At 35.4% G+C, this 21,708-nt stretch overlaps 2 protein-coding genes across 14 annotated transcripts in view; both read right to left on the bottom strand.

Moving 5' to 3' along the window:
- The window catches only part of ubap2l (ubiquitin associated protein 2-like), a 40,788-nt gene extending 37,177 nt beyond the window's left edge, over positions 1-3,611 (bottom strand). For 3 of the 13 annotated variants that reach the window (XM_077195140.1, XM_077195148.1, XM_077195146.1), the window contains exons 1-2: positions 3,356-3,555; positions 1,655-1,792 (exon numbers count right to left, since the gene is read on the bottom strand). In XM_077195140.1, coding sequence (XP_077051255.1) covers positions 1,655-1,750 — 96 coding nt within the window. In that variant the 5' untranslated portion in view covers positions 1,751-1,792; positions 3,356-3,555. Of the gene's footprint in view, positions 1-1,654; positions 1,793-2,804; positions 2,948-3,355 lie in introns of those variants that run through there. The other 10 variants (XM_077195141.1, XM_077195142.1, XM_077195144.1 and 7 more) reach the window with 9 other exon arrangements.
- Positions 3,612-4,667: 1,056 nt separating this feature from the next.
- tuft1b (tuftelin 1b) lies at positions 4,668-20,537 on the bottom strand. The gene is made up of 10 exons (XM_077195136.1): positions 20,460-20,537; positions 12,667-12,787; positions 12,527-12,592; positions 12,187-12,276; positions 9,608-9,718; positions 9,282-9,502; positions 8,846-8,951; positions 6,728-6,811; positions 6,551-6,642; positions 4,668-5,447 (listed from the first exon to the last, which is right to left on the bottom strand). Exons 2-10 carry the CDS (start codon positions 12,697-12,699, stop codon positions 5,375-5,377), a joined length of 876 nt encoding a protein of 291 aa, XP_077051251.1. The 5' UTR covers positions 12,700-12,787; positions 20,460-20,537; the 3' UTR covers positions 4,668-5,374.
- Between the last annotated feature and the right edge of the window lie 1,171 nt (positions 20,538-21,708).

Here is a 21,708-nt window from a genome sequence, read left to right as displayed (position 1 = left end):
TAACATTTGCAGATGGAGAATATACCTGTGAAATGTAAGTTAAGCACTGAGGAAAGCACCACATCTCAAACACATTAAACAGCGCAAGTATTTATCTGTCAGTCAGCAACAGTATCTGTCCGAGCATCTGACAGGGCAAGCTGCTTTTAACTTGTTAACTATATCTTACCAGTTATTTTGAAGCGCTTAATATAAGCATGTGTCATGTTTAGGACAAATTGTACTATTTACTTTCACTGCAGGAGCTCACACTGTATCCTCAGCTATTTTTCAGATGTGCTCATATCAAACTACCGTATCGATATAAATGGTATTGCCTCATTCCATATCGCTTCAAATTCGATATACCGCCCAGCCCTAAAAGTTATACATGAATTTGGAACAATACCCGTTCTTGTCTTAAGACAACTTTGATGAACTTTTTTGATCCACTTCAAATGTTAACTACTTTACTTTAGTACCTTAAAGGGACATTGTGTAGGGATTTCTCCCATCTACCGGTGAAATTGTATTTTGCATTCAAACTTATTGTGCTCTCCAGCACCTCGCTTTTTCAAATGCGTGATGCATCTACGGTCACTGTTATGTACCAAAAAGCTATGACAGGATGTCTTCTAACAGCACTTCATCGAGTTTTCCTTCGGCTGAACAGGTTTGTTATTTCAAACAAACTGCAACTTGACAACGAACAAACGAATGCTACAGTATGAATTACTGACTGACTTGCCGGGGCAGTGACAAGCACCGCATCTCTAACTGCTCTGCTCCTCCGTTTCTGCTGCGTTCAGTCACGTGACGCTGGCTCTGAACGGAAACGCGTTGGCCTAGTACTTTTTGACCCTCTCTGCTATTATAGTTTTTCAAGATGGCGGAACTACATGGAAGCTTCCGTGAACCTACCCGTCACATGTTTATAAAGATAATAGATTCTTCGTTTACGAGGATGAGTCAGATAATTGGCAGAGGTATTTGTACACCATTGAGGACATATTTATGAATAAAAATATTGATTTTAGATAATAAAATACCTAAAAACTACACATCTTTAAGACCTATAAAAAGTTATAAATCAATTCACTCACAAATCATCTGTAAAGATTGAGTAATCTGGAAAATAAAAAGTGGCTGGAATTTACAAACCCAAGAGTTGAGATTAGGCACCTGAATCAACATTTAATGCTTAACTAGGCCTGGTTGTTTTTGCTGCCATTCCTGTGGTGGGTTAAATGGGCTTTGAGGTGCTGCAGCATTAAGAACCATAACTTACCTCAAACTATCGTTTTTCACATTTTCAAAATTTAATACACATATATGACACTATACTTTGTGTTATATTCTAAAAAAAACAATTAACGCTGCTGAGAGTGTTTCTCAAACAACAGCCATGGGAGGGATGGCATATTTTAAATAGTTCCCTTTACTGAATGCTTCAATCAATCTCTCTGTAATCGATGTTTCCCCTTTTCAAAAGTCGTCAAACGTGATCAGGGTTTTTTTGGGTGATATCAGAGCAAATAGAAATATATTTGCGGTCGTCTTGCGGTTCATCGCTAAAGTAGTTTACTCAACAATGACGACTTCCGCTTCTGAGAACCCCAGAAATGTGAAAATGGTCCATTTTATTATCAATAGAAAGTACTGCATGTAATCTTACCTGGGGCCTCTGCTTGTGCTGAGACTGGCTCTGTGTCTGACCCTGCGTCTGCTCCCAGTTGCCCCGGGCCCGGCTTCCGCCCACTGAAGTCATCATTTACAGTATATACAAATAACAGTATTTACAATGGAATAACGCCTTTAAAAGAGAAACAGATTGAAGAAGTTAACATCTAGCTAAAAATTAAAACAACAACCCTAAAAATATCACATGGTCTAAGCAAATCATCTTAACATTAGACATGGATGCAAACATACACGATACACCTTGTGTAGCCATTTTGATTAGCCAAAACTGGAAGTAAACAACGTCACATGTCTGACCTGACGCTCTGCCCATAAAACGACGGCACAACTTTACCAAAACACCGACACAAATTCAATTCCGGGAATTTCGTATTGCGCAATTATTACACGTGAAAACAAAACGGTGTTTACAAGACAAGCAGCAACAGGTCAACTGTGAACGCGCTTCCGGTGCTTTACATCTTAATTTTATCCATATTTAATCTCCACAACGCCGGATACTTCGACAAAATAACACCAAACGCAACCCACCTGGTGCAAGTGATGCAATATTACTTGTAACGTTATGGTTATACCAAACAGCACAGCAGTTCTGCGCATGAGGAAATGCAGGGCATGTGGTGGCCGAAAGAAACTGCGCACTTTATAACGCACACAGAATCAACCAGCGTGACAGAAACACGCGGGACCAGCCGCGGGAAAATAGAGGGACGACGTGCGTGAACGGACAAAGCTCAAGAAAAACAAACTTAACGGCCTTTGAACAGGGCGAGGATAGCAGCTATATCTGTCACACTGAGTAACTTTATGTTGGAGACGTGAAAACAATCACACAGCCCATGGGTAAAGGTGTAGGCACATTGTCAACAAAGATGTGAATGATTTCATTTTTTTTTGTCACAATATACTATACAGTGCATTAAAAAAAAGCAAGTACAAAATTTGCTAGATATAACATGGAAATTGCTTAAGAATAGAGGCACATAAAAGCCATGTGTTTCCATTGTGCATTTAAAAAAGTAACGTTAGCCAATCAAGCTGTACAATAGGCATCCAACAGGTAAGTTAACCTACATTACCCTTGATGCTTAGATCGACATCCTGGGAATCCTATATTGACTTACCGGTCAAGGAGTAAGCAAATTGTAATTATTAAGTTTAGTTAAAAAAAATAATTCTTCAGAGATGAATGGCTATGATTGGTCCAGGCGATGGGCCTTGGAAAATCAACTCGGTATAAATTCAAACAAGCAGATCCAACGATCCTATATGAACACACACATACAGACGGTTTTAATAGTCTTAAAGGGTTATTGATATCAAATAATAAATACATGGTCTGCATAATGTGTGGCTTCCGCTCTGACCGCGTATAATAACCTCATGGCCGGTTATCGAGCATCATTATGCTGCCTGCTGCCCAAAAATAAACTTTGCCGGTGGCTAATCAGCTAACTTATTTAGTTTATCAACGTAAATGAAAGACTTGGCAAATCGTCCATTAGATTAATCGACACGATAATAATTTGCGTTTATTTTAACTGGAAGACATACACACCCCGGGGTGAGGCGCACTCTCGTCAGTTCACATGTGCACTCGACAGCGAGGCTTCACCGAGGCCTACAGGCCCCAAATGATAAAAAAAAAAAAAAAATGAACAGGCGAGGTACTAACCAAAGACCAGGCTGGATGTCAGAAATGTGAAGATAACGCCGACCGAAGGAGGCTTTAATATCAACCTCCTAATCAGGCGGAAACAAAACACGAACTCTTTCGCGTCCTAAATCGATTCCCCAATTCCGACAACAAGGCCGAACCGACTCGCGCAGACAATAAGCGAAAGACTCAAAATCTACCTGTTTCTCTTCCACACTGACACCCGGATCACCGCGTCACGTGGTTTATCACAGCCACTGCGGCTTCATGGCTCTGCACTCGCGGAGCCCAACCACGTGACGACTACGTACGAATGCATATATAACAACTTAAACACAATTATGTAATGTCATTTGTTACCCTTTAATTGATGTTGGTTATATTATTATGTGTCTTTGACTATATATCACAAATACATGTAGGCCTATGGCATATAAATTCCATGAATAAGTTATAGCCTGCAATAGACATTGAACCTTACTTATTTAATAAACATTAAATACATTAAATAGACAATTGTTTAAATTTAAAATGATACAGGGTTGCAAATTTAACTATAGGTCAGTAGGTTAACTAGTTTGTCACCATTTCCTTACAAACATTTCCTTACAAACAAGGCTTAAGCATAGTCCCAACTGTTTTTACCTGAAGCAGTTTATATGTCAGTGCCAATGTTATAAAAGCTACTTAAATGTCTTAATTTAACTAAGGCTTAATCTAAGCCCTGTCTGTGAAACCAGGTCATAATGTTTAAAACTAGCTACTTGTAACACTAGGTTACATTTAGATAACATGGTTTACTTACTAATGCGTTTTAAAATGGGATATCAAACGGTAGCCTACTTAGAATGTGCCCTAAAACTATTTACCCAATGCAAAATCTGTGTATACATGAAAGTTTTTGTTGTACATCTAAAATGTTTAGTTGTACATCTCTCAATAATCATTGTATTGCATTGCATTATTGACCCCCTCAAATAAAACTACAGAGATTTCATCAGAAAACTTTGTATTTATAGTGGCTTTACAGGGCTCTGTTTGTTTTTAGCTTCTTTTCGTATTTGAAAGAATGAAGTTCACAGTCCCACCAGTAGATGTCGCTAGTGGTCCGCGCTCAATGTTTACGAGCTCCAGAAAAGCCCTTCTGCTTCAGTAATTTCAGCAAACAAAAATATTAATACAATTAGTAATTGCTACCAGTGTATGAATGAATGTCACTATGTTTTAAAAATGAATTTCCATTTACAATACACAATTTCTTCAAGTAGCCTACTAAACACAATGGAGTCTCTACACTTTCATAAAAGTAACACACATAGTCTTACACATATTGCAAGCAGTCTTAAATACGTTTTATTTATTAGCCCTTGAGATAAATACATTTACCAGCTAAATACAATACCAGAGAAATGTGCATAGTACAACAATTCCATCAACAGTAACAATTTTTCACATTTAATGAGAGATGGATGGAAGAGAGTCTAGCACTGTATACAGTAACAAAAAAAATGTTATTGGGAAAAGACTATGCAAGGTAGTTAAATTCAGAACTGTATTGCAGTGTATAGTATGTACATACACAGTTACATAACATAAGTAGCACAGAAATATTGATTGCGTTTTATTATGGGATACATTTAGTCTTCATCAGATTACTCAAATGGGCTATCAGTAACAATATGGCTGCATTATCAGATTGTAACATGATGAAACAGACACAGTGGCAGAACATTAGGAAATAATTTTCACCATTTATAAGATCTGCTACAATTAATAAAGTAGCTTGAGGCATGAAAATGTAGTATATGATCTACAAATCCAAAATACATGTGACATTACAATTAAAGCGAGAGAGAACGGTCCTATATACAAAGTATTGTATTACTTATTTACAAAATATGTGCTAGACATGTGCTAAACTGACGAATGTTGCATAAATGTTGGGAGAGAAGGAATGCTTGTTGCTATTTCCACAATGCGTCTCTCACTCAGTCTCCCTCTCTTCCATCAGTAATCTTCATCTTTCCCTCATGTTGTTTAAGACTTGATCTCGACCACTTTGATGAATGGCAGTGACCTGTTTCCTGGGCTTGTTGGCGTCAGAGGTTTGCTATAATACAAAATGGTAAATACTTTTTTGAATATATACAGTCGTAGTCAGAATAATTGGCATCCTTGGTAAATATGATAAAAGAAGGCTGTGAAAACATTGTTGATCCTTTTAATCTTAAAAAACAACTACTAACCTTTCATTGAAGTAAAACTAAGAAATGTGTGTGTGTGTGTGGGGGGGGGGGTCACATTTTTAATTTTTTTTTTTTTTCTATTACACATTGGCCACAATTATTGGTACCCCTAGAAATTCTTATGAGTAAAATATATTTAAGATATATTCATTTACAGTTTTTACCACACCAGAGTGACTATAAAGATGAAATTACCCAGACATGACTTCCTGTTTCAGGGGCGATAATTGAGAAGTTCCAATCATCAGGAAATGATACGAATCTGCCTGGAAGAGGACGTGTGTCTATATTGTCTTAATGCATGGCGAGAAGGATAGTAGTTGTGGCCAAAGACTTTCCAAGGATCAGAGCTGGAGAATTGCAGAAATGAGTTGAGTCTTGGGGTCAAAAAGCCTAAAAAAATATCAAACAGCACCACAAGTTGTTTGGAAGGGTTTCGAGAAAAATCCTCTTGACAGCATCTGCTAAAAATCGTATAATTGGGCCTTGGTGGAGTCTTCTATCAGGAAAATGATTCAAAACAAACATCAAATCCACTCAAAAATGGGTGCATGAAAGTAAGGTTCTGCCATGACCGTCCCAGTCCCCTGACCTGAACATAGAAAACTGAAGAGGAGAAGCACCAACATGAAACGGGGAATTTGAAGGATCTGGAGAGATTCTGTATGGATGAATGATGTCAGGTGTTCTCCAAACTCATCAGGCATTAGAGAAGAAAACTCAGAGCGGTTATCTTGTCAAATGAGGTTGCAAAAAGTATTGAATAAAAGGGTGCCGTTATTTGTGGCCAATGTGTATCATAGAAAACATTTATTTCATAATGAGATTTCCCTCCCATTTCCAATTGCATTACTTCGATTCAAACTTCGATTTCAATCTACTTTACGCACGCATACATATATATACACACATATATACATATAATGTACACAAAGAAAAGAAAAAAAAGTATATAAGAAAGAAATACCTGTAGACAACCTTGGACCCCATGTCGGAGTTATATGGTTTAGGCACTTGACTGCCCATATGAAACTCCATCCGGTCATGCATCTCTCTATTCTGTAGGTCACATTTGATGTTACAGTCACACAATGAAAGGCAGGGAAAAAATAAAGAGGTTCTCTGAAAGAACACAGACACTGACCTCGGCTTCAAGGAAAGACACCCTCTCTTTAAGGTCGGCGATCAGTCGGTCTCTTTGCTCCAATACGGTTCGTGAATTTTGCACCTGTTAACATGTACAGTACAGACATATAAATGAATTAATGCGAGCACTAATAATGCTCAAACTGATTTTAAATGGATTCAAGGATGTAATAAGTTAATCAGGAGTCATTATTGAAATAAACTTGCATAATCTATAGACATTAAGTGGAGCTGGATTTATGAAGCATAATGCTTTTCTTGCTTTTATTTCATTGTTCACGGGCGAAGCTATTATGCGTAACATGAGATCAAAAGTGCAGCGAGGCTAGTCAGCAATCAGCAGGGAAATGACGGCATCTTTTATTTATGACTGAGGTTGAGTTTCACTTCTGATCTCTGACCAAACTATAAAACCCACCCTTTTTTTATCACCACAAAAGGATCTTCCTATTTTTTTTTCAGCTTGTCCCCTCTTCTTCCTTTTTTGATTTTTATTAGCATATTTCTTTAAAAGTCAACATGACTACTATTTTTACTTATATAATATATATATATATATATATATATATATATATATATATATATAGTGCTTAGCAGCTTAGCATAAGTGAATACACCCACAAAAATAATAAAAGAGGAATAAAACAATCATCATCTTTTGGAAATTGATCTTAATGCCTTAAAGATTGGATTTTTCCTCATTTTTTTTAAAATTAAGGACACAAATTTTCTTTGTGAATGATAAATGTATCTTAAATAAATAAATTTTCTTCCTGAAAATACAGGGGGCAAAAGTCAGGACACCCCTATGATAAATTCCCATAGAGGCAGGCAGATTTTTATTTTTAAAGGCCAGTTATTACATGGATCCAGGATACTATGCATCCTGATAAAGTTCCCTTGGCCTTTGGAATTAAAATTTCCCACATCATCACATTCCCTTCACCAAACCTAGAGACTGGCATGGGGTACCTTCCATAAGATCATCTCTCAATGCAAATCAAACCAGCTATTAGGCTAACTGTAAAAATAAATAAAAAAATCTTAAAAAGTCTTAATTCACCCTTTCACAAATTAAGGGCATAAAAAGTTCTTAGATCAAAGCAGAAAGTCTTAAATTCATAAAGACACACACACGGTTTCTGCAGGTTTTATGAAGGTAAATTTAAGACATTAAGACAAATTAAAGAAAATTTAAGGAAAAAATTGGAGGGAAAACACAACATGTTCTCTAAATATAAATGTCTATAGGGAGAAACAACACTTTAGAGTTTGAAAATACAACTTTGAACATATCCAATACTTTTTAATTCATTTTACAAATAAAAAGCACCTTGAATCTTGATCATAATGCAAAAAAGTGGTTCTTTCTCAGATGTGTAGTTTTCTAGTGCAGTTGTCTAAAGATTCTTAAATCAAGATACATTAACTTGAGATGCAAATGTAAATATAGTCCTGAGAAATTTAACTAAATTAAGTGCGTTTATGATTAAAACAAGTATTTGCAAGAGTTATGAGAAATTCCCTTTGAATTAAGTGGATTTTTCTGAGCCCATTGGCAAATTTTTGTACTTGTTTTAATCATAAACCCTTTTCAAGACTATATTTACATTTGAATCTCAAGTACAAAAAATCTGCCAAATTGACTTCATTCAAAAGGAAATTGTTCATAACATAGACAGATATATGTTCTTGTTTTAATCATAAACTCACAAATGTAAATATATAATCTTAAAAATTAACAAAATTAAGTATCTCAAGTAAATGTATCAAAGATGTTTGGATATTTGTATTGGAAAAAAGGACAAAGATTTTTTTTTGCAGTGCAAGCAACATTTCATGCCTTAACTTTATAAATTTAAGACTTTCTGCTCTGATTTAAGAACTTTTTTAAGGCCTTAATTGGTGTAAGGGTGAATTAAGACATTTTAAGACCCGCAAAAACCCTGATATAAAAATCCAGTCCTCCCCCAAAATGTTCTTTCATTGAATATCCTGTTTCACTTCGAAATACATCAGATTACATAAATAAAAAGGTTTGCAAATGCCATTTAATGATTTGTCTCTGTCTGTGAATGGGTGTTTCTCCAAATATCCTATGCACAGGAATTATTACCTGTTCGATCATGTTTCTGATTTTCCTTTGTTGGCTTTTGAGCATGTCCTCGAAGTTATGGTTTTTATCCTTCAGAGTTGCCAGCTCCTTTCTCAGCTGTTCAGACCTGCAGTGCAGAAAACCTGAATGTTTTATACACACTCACAATGACACTTTTAGTAACTTTTGTGTAACAAAGAAATAACCGCATAAGCAACACAGAGGGTGAGTCTACTTTCAACGCACAAAAATGAGTCATAGCAGGTCGAATTCCATGTGAGAGGCGTGACATTGAAGGATGGTTTCTATGGCAGCACAATGCGACTAATGAAGTTCTAATTAGGCCAATTTATTGCTTACTAAATTGCAGGAGGAAAATATTTAATGTTGCCAAGGAAACAGTTAAACATGAGAACAATGCATTATGTATAGAAGAACAGCAGCCATTTGGGCTCACCTGTCCTCACTATCCATTTTCTTCAGTCCTCGCAGTTTCTCGAGTTCAGCCTCACTAGCAGCCAATTTTTCTCGTAGTGTGACATTTTCCAGCTCCAAACCACCCATACGCTTCTGCATCTCTTCCACCTTTTTGCTCTGTTCCTCTGCCTTGGTTTCTGCTTTCTGCATGTGAGAGTTATAATCCTCTAGAAACCGCCGCTGATATTCAATGTTTTCTGCCTAATGTAGGTTTCAAAAAATAAGGTGCTTGGTTTAGGAAAGGCCAACCACATTATATCACAGTTATATTAATTTTCCTGGCATTTTTTAAATTATATTTCTGACCTGTAGTCTCTCTTTCTCCTCCTGGTGTCTCTTCTCCATCTCTTGCAGACGAGTGTACATATGTTTGGTGACTTCTTTTAAGGCTATACAGTTATCATTATCCTCCTGACTCTGTGCAAACATTAAAAAAAATCATGTTAAAATTGCTCATATATTTAATATATTTATTTTGTATTGTCAAACTTTTAAAAAAAAAGTATGACCGTAATATGTTATGTATATGGTAATATCTATTTTTGTGTACCTTAAAAAAAATTAAGTTCCATAATATACAAATACGGTGATAATTTGATAATCATAATTTGATAATTCATAATTTGAAGCTGCACTTAGTTTCATAATTGGTATATTCTTTTAGTATATTATTTATATGCTTAATCTGTTATTAAAGATAAACAGAATAAATAGTGCAAAATATGCCCTTTTTGTTTTTTGGGGTCTACTAGAATAGGTTTTCATGCTTGAATTAAGAAAAAAAGAAAAAGTTTCACATATTTTATATTATTGCAGAACCTCTCTTCCCAGTCTGTCAGTTGCATCCCAAATGGCGCACTAAACACTATCTACTCAACTACTGTATGAATTTTATAAGGTTATTTTGTCATTCAATATGTCTGATGCCCCTCCTCTTCCGCTACGTAATTAAATCTGCCACAGTTTAGTGTATGAAGTGTCCAACATTCCACGCTTGGTTTTTTCGGTTAATTAAGTACATCATCCGAGTATTTAAAGTGCACTTTTTCTATTTGGCATTTTCAGTGTGAACACACTACTCGCACTCACTATTTATACTACAAAACGTCATAGAATTTTGCACAAGTATAATTGTATTGCATGGGAAGTCCATATCTGTTTCTTTTTGATAATTTATGACCCATCATAAAAAGGAGAATCAGACAACGATGACCACAGACTGTTGAGCAGCCGTCTTGTATCAGGCGAGATTGGGCAAAAATTCCACTTGAAAACAAAAAATGCAGTAATCCTGAGCAAATGGTAGTCAATTGTAGAATGGGAATGGGTCTGGGACACCGAGAACCTTCTCAGACAATGGGGTGTCTCAAATTCATTAACATACATAACACAGCTGTTACAATAAGAGCAACTTCATTTACATTAAGAGTGGTAAACTGTAACAGGATAAAAGGTTTAAGATGTGGATGTTCTGGGTTCAGTCTGACACCGATGAACCCAGGGTGCTTTGTGTACCTTGCCACTGCTATGCTATAATAAACTTCATTTTTGAGATCTTCGATATCCACATCATTTTTTCTTACAGTATCCTCAATTCCCAAATGATTAAAAGTGCAATTAAAAGGAAAGGTGATGTGACAGAGGTGTAAATATGGAATGTGTTATGAAGTTGTTCAGTGAAAACATTGGACATTTTTTCTTTGTACTTTTGTTGTTTAAATAAAGGTTAAAGAGAATTAACGAATAACAGATTCTTGATTTTACTTCATTTTACAAAGTGTGCCAACTTTGCTGTGAAATGGGGTTGGAAATATATTGAATATTATGAAGTGTACGTTCCCGGAAGAAAACTCAAGACTGTTTAGATACCGTGCTTACTGATGTATACTTTGTGCTTTGTTACCTTGCAGACCTTTTTCATGCTAAATCAGCAACATAACACACTAAAGAAAGATGGAATTTTAAAAAAAAAAGCATAATAGGTCCTCTTTAAATAAAATAAGTAAAAATATCCTCTGTTCACATAGTGTGAGGATATTATAACTTGCATTTTATGTTCTTTTAGAATGTTCTTTATACTTATTATTAATTTTCTACAAGGTAGAGAAATAATTAAAAGTATATATTAAGTATTAATTAGTTTTATAATTATATATTTTATGATAATATTATTATTATCATAAATATTATTATTAAATAGAATAAGGAAAAACTAAAGTCTGCATGGAGGCGCTGTAGGCGTTTATTAAAGGCAGAATGACAGGTTGTTTACGGAGCAGCCACAAGTTTGGTAATTGCTGCTCCCAAAGGCATCATGTCAAGGGTGCGACTTTTCACAGGCAGAAGCAAAAAGTTAGTGTGTACGCGCGTTCCCAAATCTCACTTCACAGCACATTAACATGAAAACAATTATGGACCAAGATTTGGTAATGTTTTTGTTTTTTGGCCAAATCATTTATCCATGTACGTCATCATTATCATCACATATCCTCATTAAAAGGGCTGAACTGTATCTGTTACTTTGTGTCCATTAACTTTATTATTTGGGAGTCCGTAAAGGAGAACAGGAATCCCATTTTCCATCCCTTTTCAAACAGGGAGCTTATTCAATATAGTTCAAAAGTCTTTAGGTACTCGAGACTGAAGGATAAATACCCTTAAATGGAGGAAAGGGACTTTTTTTTTTTTACCCATTCAATACAGCTTTCAATTCAGTCCAAAACAACAGAAATGTAATACACTGAGTGGATTGAATGTTTTCTTTCTCTTTCTATGGGAGAGACTCTGTTTGTTTGCTTTTGTAAGTAGCCTATACATTCTTGCTGTATAGGGGTGTATTTATAATGGTGCAAATGAATAATCTTTGTATATGACAAATAGTTTACCTGACTTTTAGAGTGAGATCCGTTCAAAAACCCATTGGAGCCATTGGCTTTGCTAACAAGCAGGTCAACTTTAAAGCCATTAGATGGAATCTAGGGCACAAAACATATTATTTTACAAATGAGACCATTTAGCGAAGTAATTCGAAGAAATCTGCAAAGCATTTCAAAGCCGATGGGAAAAAAACACCTGTAATACACAGTGTAGCAACTGAGGAAATAATGGCTAGTACTACCTACTCGAAATATCTAATATTGTGTATATATATATGTATATATATATATATATATATATACTGATTTTATGAGATCCTTCAGAACAGGTAAAATTTCAATATTGTACCTTATTGGTGTTATTGTTTTGTCTGGCTGCCATTTGCTCCCTCAGAGTCTTCAGGCAGTATCTCACCTGAAGACAAACGCATAGAGATTATGAACACACACATTTTTCATGGTTAATGAGTGGGCGGTGACAACACTGACCTCTTGCACCTGTGAAACCTCATCGGTCAACATCTTGACACGTTTCTGCTGCTTGCCAACAGCTGATCCTCTGCTCCGTATTGTGTCCGGTGTGAATTATCTGACACTTCAATTACAATAGCTGGAACAACAAATAAAGACATCAGCACATTAGTTTTTAAGTTGTCACTTTGTGCAGACTTGCTTTCTAAAAGGCAGGGTTTTCAAGGATGTTTTTGAGTATGTGTATAATTGGGTGTTTCTTTGTGTATGTGCACTTTTGACCCTGCGGACCTTTATTTGTTGCTTCTGAACCATCAAATGTAAATTTTGTACTCACATTATGCATTCTTTGATGGAAATGACGATGGAATTTTTTGGAATAAAACAGCTGTGACATTTGTCTTGCTAAGGATAATATCATATTTAGTATGTAATGTATCCTAAAGTCAAACAATTATGTATTATAATATTATACATTTTACATAATTAAAAAAAAATTACTAATTTATTGGAAAAGCACAATAAAAGTGTTTTGTTTACTGATGATATTTACCTTGATTTGTCATTGTTATCTTTATACAACCAGTGCTACACATACAACATATATTTAGTGCTGTTAAAAAATTGGGGGTTTGTAAGATTTTTTTATGTTTTTGAAAGAACTCTCTCATGTTCACCAAAACTGCATTTATTTGATTAAAAATACAGTACATAAACAGTAATATTGTGAAGTATTACAATTTGAAATAACCATTTTAAAATGTAATTTATTCCTAAAATGCAAAACTGATTTTTTAGCATCATTACTTGTGGAATATTCTAGTGGAAAGTGATATATTTTCTTCAGGAATTTTCTTCTTTTTTTTTTTTGATGAAAGTTCAAAAGAACAGCATTTATTCATCAATTTAATGAAACCTTGATGAATAAAATAATCAATTTCTTAAAAAATATATAAGTACTATGGACTATTGAAATGTTTTAAGATTATCTCAATCTTAGTTTCAAAAATGTAATATTTTATGGTGGATTTACATAGCTTAAGTTTGAAGGTCTGTGGCTGAAGACAAGGGTAAAACAATAAAATCTATAATAGTAAAAGGAATAGTTCACCCAAAAATTTAAATTTTGTCATCATTTCTTTCTTCTGCCGAACACAATATCTTCTTTTGTGTTGAGCAGAAGAAATAAATTCATGCAGGTTTGGAACAACTAGAGGGTGAACTATCCCTTTAATCTCTTTTTAATAGGGATATAAAGTGCCCTATAGTTAAAGCAACACACAATTACATAACATGGTTGTCTAAGTGGAAACAAAAAAGAGACAAGCATTACATAAGGTGTGCAGGATGTACAATTAGAGAAAACGAGACTAGGAGGGAGACAAATTTCCAATAGACACTGCAACAAACTGGCAATTAGACACAATAAAAGCCCAATTATAATTATGTAATTTCCACAGAAAATAGTATAGTGAACATTTAATGAGCATAATGGGAACATATGTATACCTTTATTTCTATGACAAATCAAAATCCTTCTTTAATGCTATGTGAATGAAAGTGAAAGCTCAAAAAAATAGAATTGGGAAGACAAAAAACCATCATTACATTACATAATTCAGGAGTTAATCTAGAGATTTAAAGATGATGTAATGTTTTCTGTGATAAATCGCTTTCTGATATCCTAGCTTAATATGTGGAGACAAGTATAATTACGCTATAAGTAGGTGGATTTCCCTGAAAAAGTGTAAACACAATGACTCTGTGCTGCTATTAAAATGTTGATGAATTTATCGGACCATCCAAACCAGCCCGACACAGCGGCAATGCCTCAACCAAACAGTCATGTTTGAAAACGGTCATCATTTCTGCAATTCTCAGTACAATTGCTTAGTTGGGTTTGCTTGGTTAGTTGAGGTTTATAAGACACGTAATATTCATTAATATTATTGATTTGACTGCACTGACACTATCAGATGAGAACACAACATAGCTGATTCTAAATTGATTATTAGATGAAGTTTGCATCACTGATCGTTATTTTCTTGTTTATCACTGTGAATCTGCCTTGACACGATCTGTATTGTAATAAAGCACTAAATAAATAAAGGTGACATGACAAACTTGTTTCCCTTTCAAAATGACAAAACCCATTTATAAATCAAGACAAAGCATCTACAATCGCAAACAAAAGTTATATTAACGTATTCAACCTGTGGTTTACAATAAATCAACTTGTTCCTGCAGACAACCGAGTAACATCCGTTTCAGAGGAAGTGATTACACCTAACTGAGACGTCAACATGTCCATGCAGGAGAAGAAAAGGTTTTGATCCTCTGGGATCGGACCACAGACAGCAGAAAGAGATATTGAGGAGTGAGATCACTCGCACAGACTGCTGATTCACTCCACTGCCGGTTACACCAGATACCAGTGAAGGGTGGAGGCACGGAGGAGAGCATCTGTGTAAACAGCCTTGTATGGAAGTCAATTATAAGAGGTGTAGGTGTCTTTACCAGGTTAGTATGAGCTGCCTCTGCGTTTCATGGTAATAAGATAAGAACACAGTTTGTGGATTAGCATCTATGTGCCGTGATTATGCTAGTGAGTCACCGCTGTGTGTGAAATACCACAAATGTTAAACACACCACAGGACAAAGTAAATTATCTGCTGGTCACAGGTTAATCAAAGCCATATCTGATAGAACTAGATAACAGCATTTCATTAAAAGAAACGTAATGTATTGGAACATTTTATGTAGTGATGTTATACTTATACACTATTTTTCAAAAGTTTAGGGACAGTAAGTTTTTTTATACATAAATAAATTAATACTTTTACTCAGCCGGATGCATTAAATTGATAAAAAAGGGGGGGGGGGGGGGGGGGGGTTATATCACAAATTCAAAAAAAATATTAAGCAGCACAACTGCTTTCAACATTTATAATAAGAAATGTTTCTTGAGCACCAAATCAGAATATTGGAATGATTTTTGAAGGTTAGTAGAATGATTTCTGAAGGATCATGTGACACTTAAAACACTGAAAATTCAGCGTTGCATCACAGGAATAAATTACATTTAAAAAAAATCAAATAGAACAAGTTATTTTAGAATGTAAAGCGGAACACGCTGTTTTTACTGGATTTTTGATCAAATACATGCAGTCTTGGTGAGCATATAGACTTCTTTCAAAAGAATTACCAATTTTGATAATATACACTTTTTTTTTACCATTTTATTGTAAAAATAATTATTTAAAATTACATAAATGTGTCAAAAAGCCTGGTACACGTCTTACACAATACATACATAAAAAAAATGTTTGTGTAGAAAACAACAACCTTTGTTGAAGACTTGGGGTTGTAAAATGAAAGATTGGACATTTAAACCTTACAAGTAAGTTACAAGGGACAAGTAAGTTTTACAAGGGGGGGGGGGGGGGTCTGATAAACAAAATGTTTATGGTTTATTTTTACATTTATTAAAAATAAGTGATTTTTTTTTAACTTTGATTTTACTCCCATGCAATTTATTAGCCTACACAACACTTTGACCACTTATGTAAGTTTTGCAGTGTACCGTTCTTATCATGAATCATTTTTTCATTGAATCATTGAATCAATTTTATTTTTGAGTCACCTGCCTTGATTTTCTAGGACTTTCATTTCTGTCATGTAAACCAGCCTGTCATCACCTGTCTTCTATATTTATGTGTACACACACACACACGTTGCAGCACACGTGTGCATATGAAGTGCATATTGAGCTGAAAACCATCAGCCCTGTAATGTTTTATCCTTGCATGCAGAACGAAGGGGACGTGCGCAAGATGAAAGAACAACAGCCTCGGGGGGGAATCTGCAAACTGACACACCAAGCACAGCAATTTAGAAATAGAACACTCTAATGTGACAGAAAAACATGCAGCCTGACAATCGACATAAAAAAAGTGCATTCTGGGGGAAAAAAAGTTTTAAAGGAGCGCTGCCGCACCCTGTGAACTTTGCAATCAAGACTTAATGTTCTCTTGTGAGCTCTCACACCCTTCACATTAACTCGTCCATCGGTCATGCAGCACTTTGCATTTGCCACCATAATTACCTTAATTGTTTGTAGCCTAATGGTTTTTTCTTGGCGCCATTAGATGTACGTCCTTTTATGAATGGTCTATACATTGAGACACAACAGGCAGGCTCCTAATAGCATAAGCAGTTTCAGGTATTTGACCAGAAATTACTGCAATGTGGAATTGCCCAGCTTCTACCCTATAGTCTACATTCACTGACAGCTCATTTAAATCACAAAATAACCCATTCCGAACAGTGAAGAAAACAGAATGAACTTTCAAACAGACTCTTTGTACTGAATCTAACCTCCAGGTTTCATTCCACAGCCTGTACGATAGACTTCGCAGCATTAAATCAGGCCGGAGGTGTCCCATTGACTAAGCCATGACATGGAGAACAAATATGTGGGAGAAAGCACAAGCAGTTTGCTTTGGAAAACCCAATAACATGTACATGTTATGGCCAGGCTAGGTTATACCTGCCCGGAACTTGTTTACTGTAAATGCATGGATGCTTTAAGTGATAAAAGAACTACGGTATACACAACTGTTCTGAACACAAGGTCAAGAATGAATGGAGAGTATAATGGGAGCCTGTCGGAAATATAATTATGACCACTGCAAAGAACTCAAAAGATCTAAGACGAGATGCCTCTCATTTTTTTAGACTTTTCACTTCGATCTTTGCATGCAGAAGACAATTCGGTCTTTGGTGTTGTTTCAAGTTCTGATCATGAGGAATTTGCTAGAAGCGTACATGCAATTGCTGTTCATTTTTGTACAAGCATGTCTGGCACATCTGCTTGACAGAATTAACAGTTAACAGACCAGAAACAGATTGACAAAAAAAAACTAAAAAGCGTCTGGGAGCACACTAAAAATCTGGGATTCTAAATTAATTTAAGGGTATGTTTACACGAAAATGTACTAAAAACTGAAATATACTACATTTTCCTTTGCATTTTTCGCAAACAGACGACATTGTCAAAGTGATCCTAATTCACACAAATCCGCGAAAACGACAAAAATGCTGTATTAATGCCTGTATTGTTTTCAGGCACCCAAAACGCCGTTGTCATGTAAATGAATGGCCAAAAAGCATAACAAATTTCACGTTTTTAGTTGAAAACATTTGGTGTTAATGATCAGTCCGTCACAGACTGCGTGACTTCGCCCCTTCCTTTGGAGTTTTTTTTTTCTACAACTAAACGACTAATTAAAATTTGGTTGACTAAGCCTCTTCTAGTTGACTAACGTTAAGTCGTGTATTAGGGGCAGCCCTACATAAATCATTCAGAAGTGGTTGGTATAATCATTTGATTTCACTTCGTAAACATGTACAGACGCACGCACATATCTATACACCCTTCAGGTGCAGAACAGAAGTTGGCAGAAGGTGCTGAGTGCACATTCATCCATACAGTAAAAACCAGGAATATCTGCTGATCTCAGTGGACACGCAATAGCAGCCTTCTCCAAACAAGTGGAAATACAGTCAGTCCGATTACAATTTGTGCTTCTGCATTATGCCGTCCTCTCATACTGATATGAAACCTCTTTACATGCAATTTTGTTATGCCATCTTATATGCAAAACTTGTTCAGTGTTTGTTAAATTGGAATGCTGATGTATTGCTATTGCACAACTTTATTGCTGGTAATGACAGAACTGTTCACACTGATCCAAAAACAACAAAAGCTGATAATTTAAGTGGAAACGCAAATGATTTTGTTAAATTTCCTTGCAGCTTTCCGCCAGGCATCCAAAACGCAGTTTTGTGTAAATGAACTTCCAAAAAGCATAATAAGTTTTACGTTTTTAGTTGAAAACGGTGTCGTGCAAACAGCCCCTTAAACTCACTAACAGCAGTAACATGGAACAAAGGAACAACGAAACATAAGGGCTATTTATATACAAAGACTAATGAGCAACAAGAAACACCTGAACCTAATGAAACAATGAACCAATCAAAAAGTGACACAAGGAGCAAAGAACCAATGAAAACAAGCCACTTGATGGGGTCAGGGAAATCACATGACAAACCAGGAACATGACTGATAATAGTATACAAAATAAAAGATATGAAAGCATGTACACCAAATGTGACAATGTATGTAAGGGATTTTTTTAATTTATTTTAAAAAACGCTAAATATATATAAGTCTCAAACCTCACTGATCCAAAAACAACAAAAGCTGATAATTTAAGTGGAAACGCAAATGATTTTGTTAAATTTCCTTGCAGCTTTCTGTCAATGCCTGGGCTGACAAGTATGCCCTATGGTCTTGTGTTGCAAATTCCTTTTTATTTACATATTTCCAAAGTATCAACGGTTTAGAGTATCAGAATGCTGCTACAAAAATGCAAATCAAAATCGCCATGGTTATACTCTCAAAAAAAAAAATCTCTTTTTTTTTGTACTATAATACTCCAATGTTTTCAAGAAGAATCGATCACAAAGATTTGAAAATCATGAAGGTGAGCTATTTTTTAGTGAACTATATATTCGGAATCATTTTATGAAATACCACAAAGTACTTCACTGAATAGTACCTCAAACCACACATTTATTCATTTAGCAGACGCTTTTGTCCAAAGCGACTTACAAATGCAAGCAAATGCATTTGTCCAAAACAGATTTGTTCATTGTAAGATTGGCAAATGTTTTGGCCAATTGCCTTTGACAGAGACCTGCCAAATCTCCACATATGTGACATATTAATATATAAATAGAGACATAGCCTATTCTCCTTGCATGTGAATTTGTATTGACATAAAGATGACTGCTATATTTCACACACACATGCATCTTATTCTGAAAGGCTACATGCCATGCATCATCGAAGGCATAGAAAGATGTTCAAATACAAGAATCCATATGAGATTATCCTACAATCTCATTTATGCTTTTGATCGAGGGGAAATGACTTCATCTTGCCCCCAAGAGCCACTGTGAATCATTTGTACCAAGACATTATCTCACAGAACAGGACTCAGTGAGTCAGCAAAGCACATAAACTTAGATAATACAACAAATAATAATAATAATAATACTAGTCAGAATGGGTCAAATTTTTAAGTTGAAATCACTCATCTTAGACTCTTATCTTTTATAGGCTACACAGTCCAAAATCAAATATATCATAAAGTATTGCACTGTCAAACATAGTCAAGTGTGTTTGAAATGGTTTACATAGAGATGGGCATAAAGAGAGATCAAACTATGAGTCAGCATGTGGGAGTTAGACGGCATCTGATATGATACAGTATCACCAAACCATATCAGAACAGAAGGTCGGTCAAAAAGTTTTACGTGCTTAGTAGGCTAGTTGGTGCACTCAAAATCACACACATATAATCACTGAGTATAGCCTAAAATATACACTAAACACAACAGTAAACACACGTTATGAATATAATTAAATGGGGAACTTGCTGTCATACTGATAACACTTATCGGATTGACACTTATATTGACATTCTAAAAATGTAAGGTTGAGCATTATAAAAAAACTTTTCCCCAGAAATAATTCGATAGCTCTAGTAAGTCACAGCGTTTAAATAAACTATTACAACCGAACCCGCTACTCTCCCGACTGAAAAGTAATAGTCATCGGACTTTCCCAATTGATTGAGAAAGTAATATAAAGTTTTCTTTTAAAAAATCTTTAAAATCTCCATATGTAATAGTTTACTATACCGTTCAACAAAACACGTAAATATGAAAAAAAGGCGCCTTACCTTGCCGAAGACTGTCAGACTGTCCGCTCTACTCATGTGTTGTATTTTGTGTTCTTTCCTGTATAAGGCAGTTTGAGTAAGTTCACCAGAGGACCAGCCCTGATACAGTCACTCTACAGCGCTTCCTACAGGACGAGTCACACAACTACACATGTATCAAAGGAAGACCTTTTTTTCTAGAAATAAATGAGTAAACAGTCGTAAACAAATATGTGAATTGTATGCTACTTTTGAAATGTTTAAATCATGTGCATTAGGCCTAATGTGAGGTCAGCAAGTCATACGAACAGACTAATAAAGGCACATTTATTTTACATACGGTCTTGTTCTTCACACAAATATGAAAGCTTGTTTCCGCCACAGAATAAATAAAAAAGAAATGGCAATTGCGACTTTTTATCTAGCAAATTGCAATAGAAATCTCACATTTTATATATATATATATATATATATATATATATATATATCAATTCGAACTTCATAGCAATTGCGAGTTTACAGTGTAAAAGGACGCCCTTTTGAATTATGGTTTTACGTAGCACGACATAATAAAAAAAAAAATCTGGTCTTAAATTTAGGTAAATACAACATCAGATGAATAACAACACGTTACATATTACACTGTGTCATTTATAACAAAATAAAGCCAAAAGAGAACCCAATGGTATTCAGTTGCTTGTACAGATACTTTTAGCAGCAATAACTAACGATGTAATCATTTCTATGACTTTATCAGTCTTCACATTGTTCTGGAGGGATTTTGGCCTGCTCTTCTTTTAAACATTGCTTCAGTTCCTTGAGGTTTGTGGGCTTATGCACTGCTCTCTTAAGGTCCCGCCACAATGAGATTGGAGATTGGATACGTCCAAAATCACTAGGCCTATTATTTTGAATACATACTTTTTGCCACATATACTAGGTATGGATGTGGATGTAATCCGGAAATATACTACATTGGACATGCTGTCATCATTACCATGTGACCTTATCGGTGTCAGTTGTGTCCTTCAATGCCCTTCACAAATCCTTTCCCGTGGCCTCATGGGATAGTAAAGTGTCCATCACATGCACACTTCAGAATCTCATCGGAGTAGTAGGTCATCCGGGTACTTTTTGCCTGCTCTTTTATAAGTACTGTAAATTCAGACATATTTTTTCTTCACATACTGTTTTTCACCTACTAGGGTGTATGCAATTTCAGATGCAGCCATTGTCTTCTCCACTAAGTAGAGAAACAAGCAATGCTGCC

This window comes from Siphateles boraxobius, unplaced genomic scaffold, assembly GCF_051911475.1.
Source record: "Siphateles boraxobius isolate OS27281-9 unplaced genomic scaffold, OSU_SipBor_1 33, whole genome shotgun sequence".
NCBI classification, from domain to species: Eukaryota; Metazoa; Chordata; class Actinopteri; order Cypriniformes; family Leuciscidae; genus Siphateles; species Siphateles boraxobius.
This window is presented reverse-complemented; position numbering and strand designations above follow the sequence as displayed.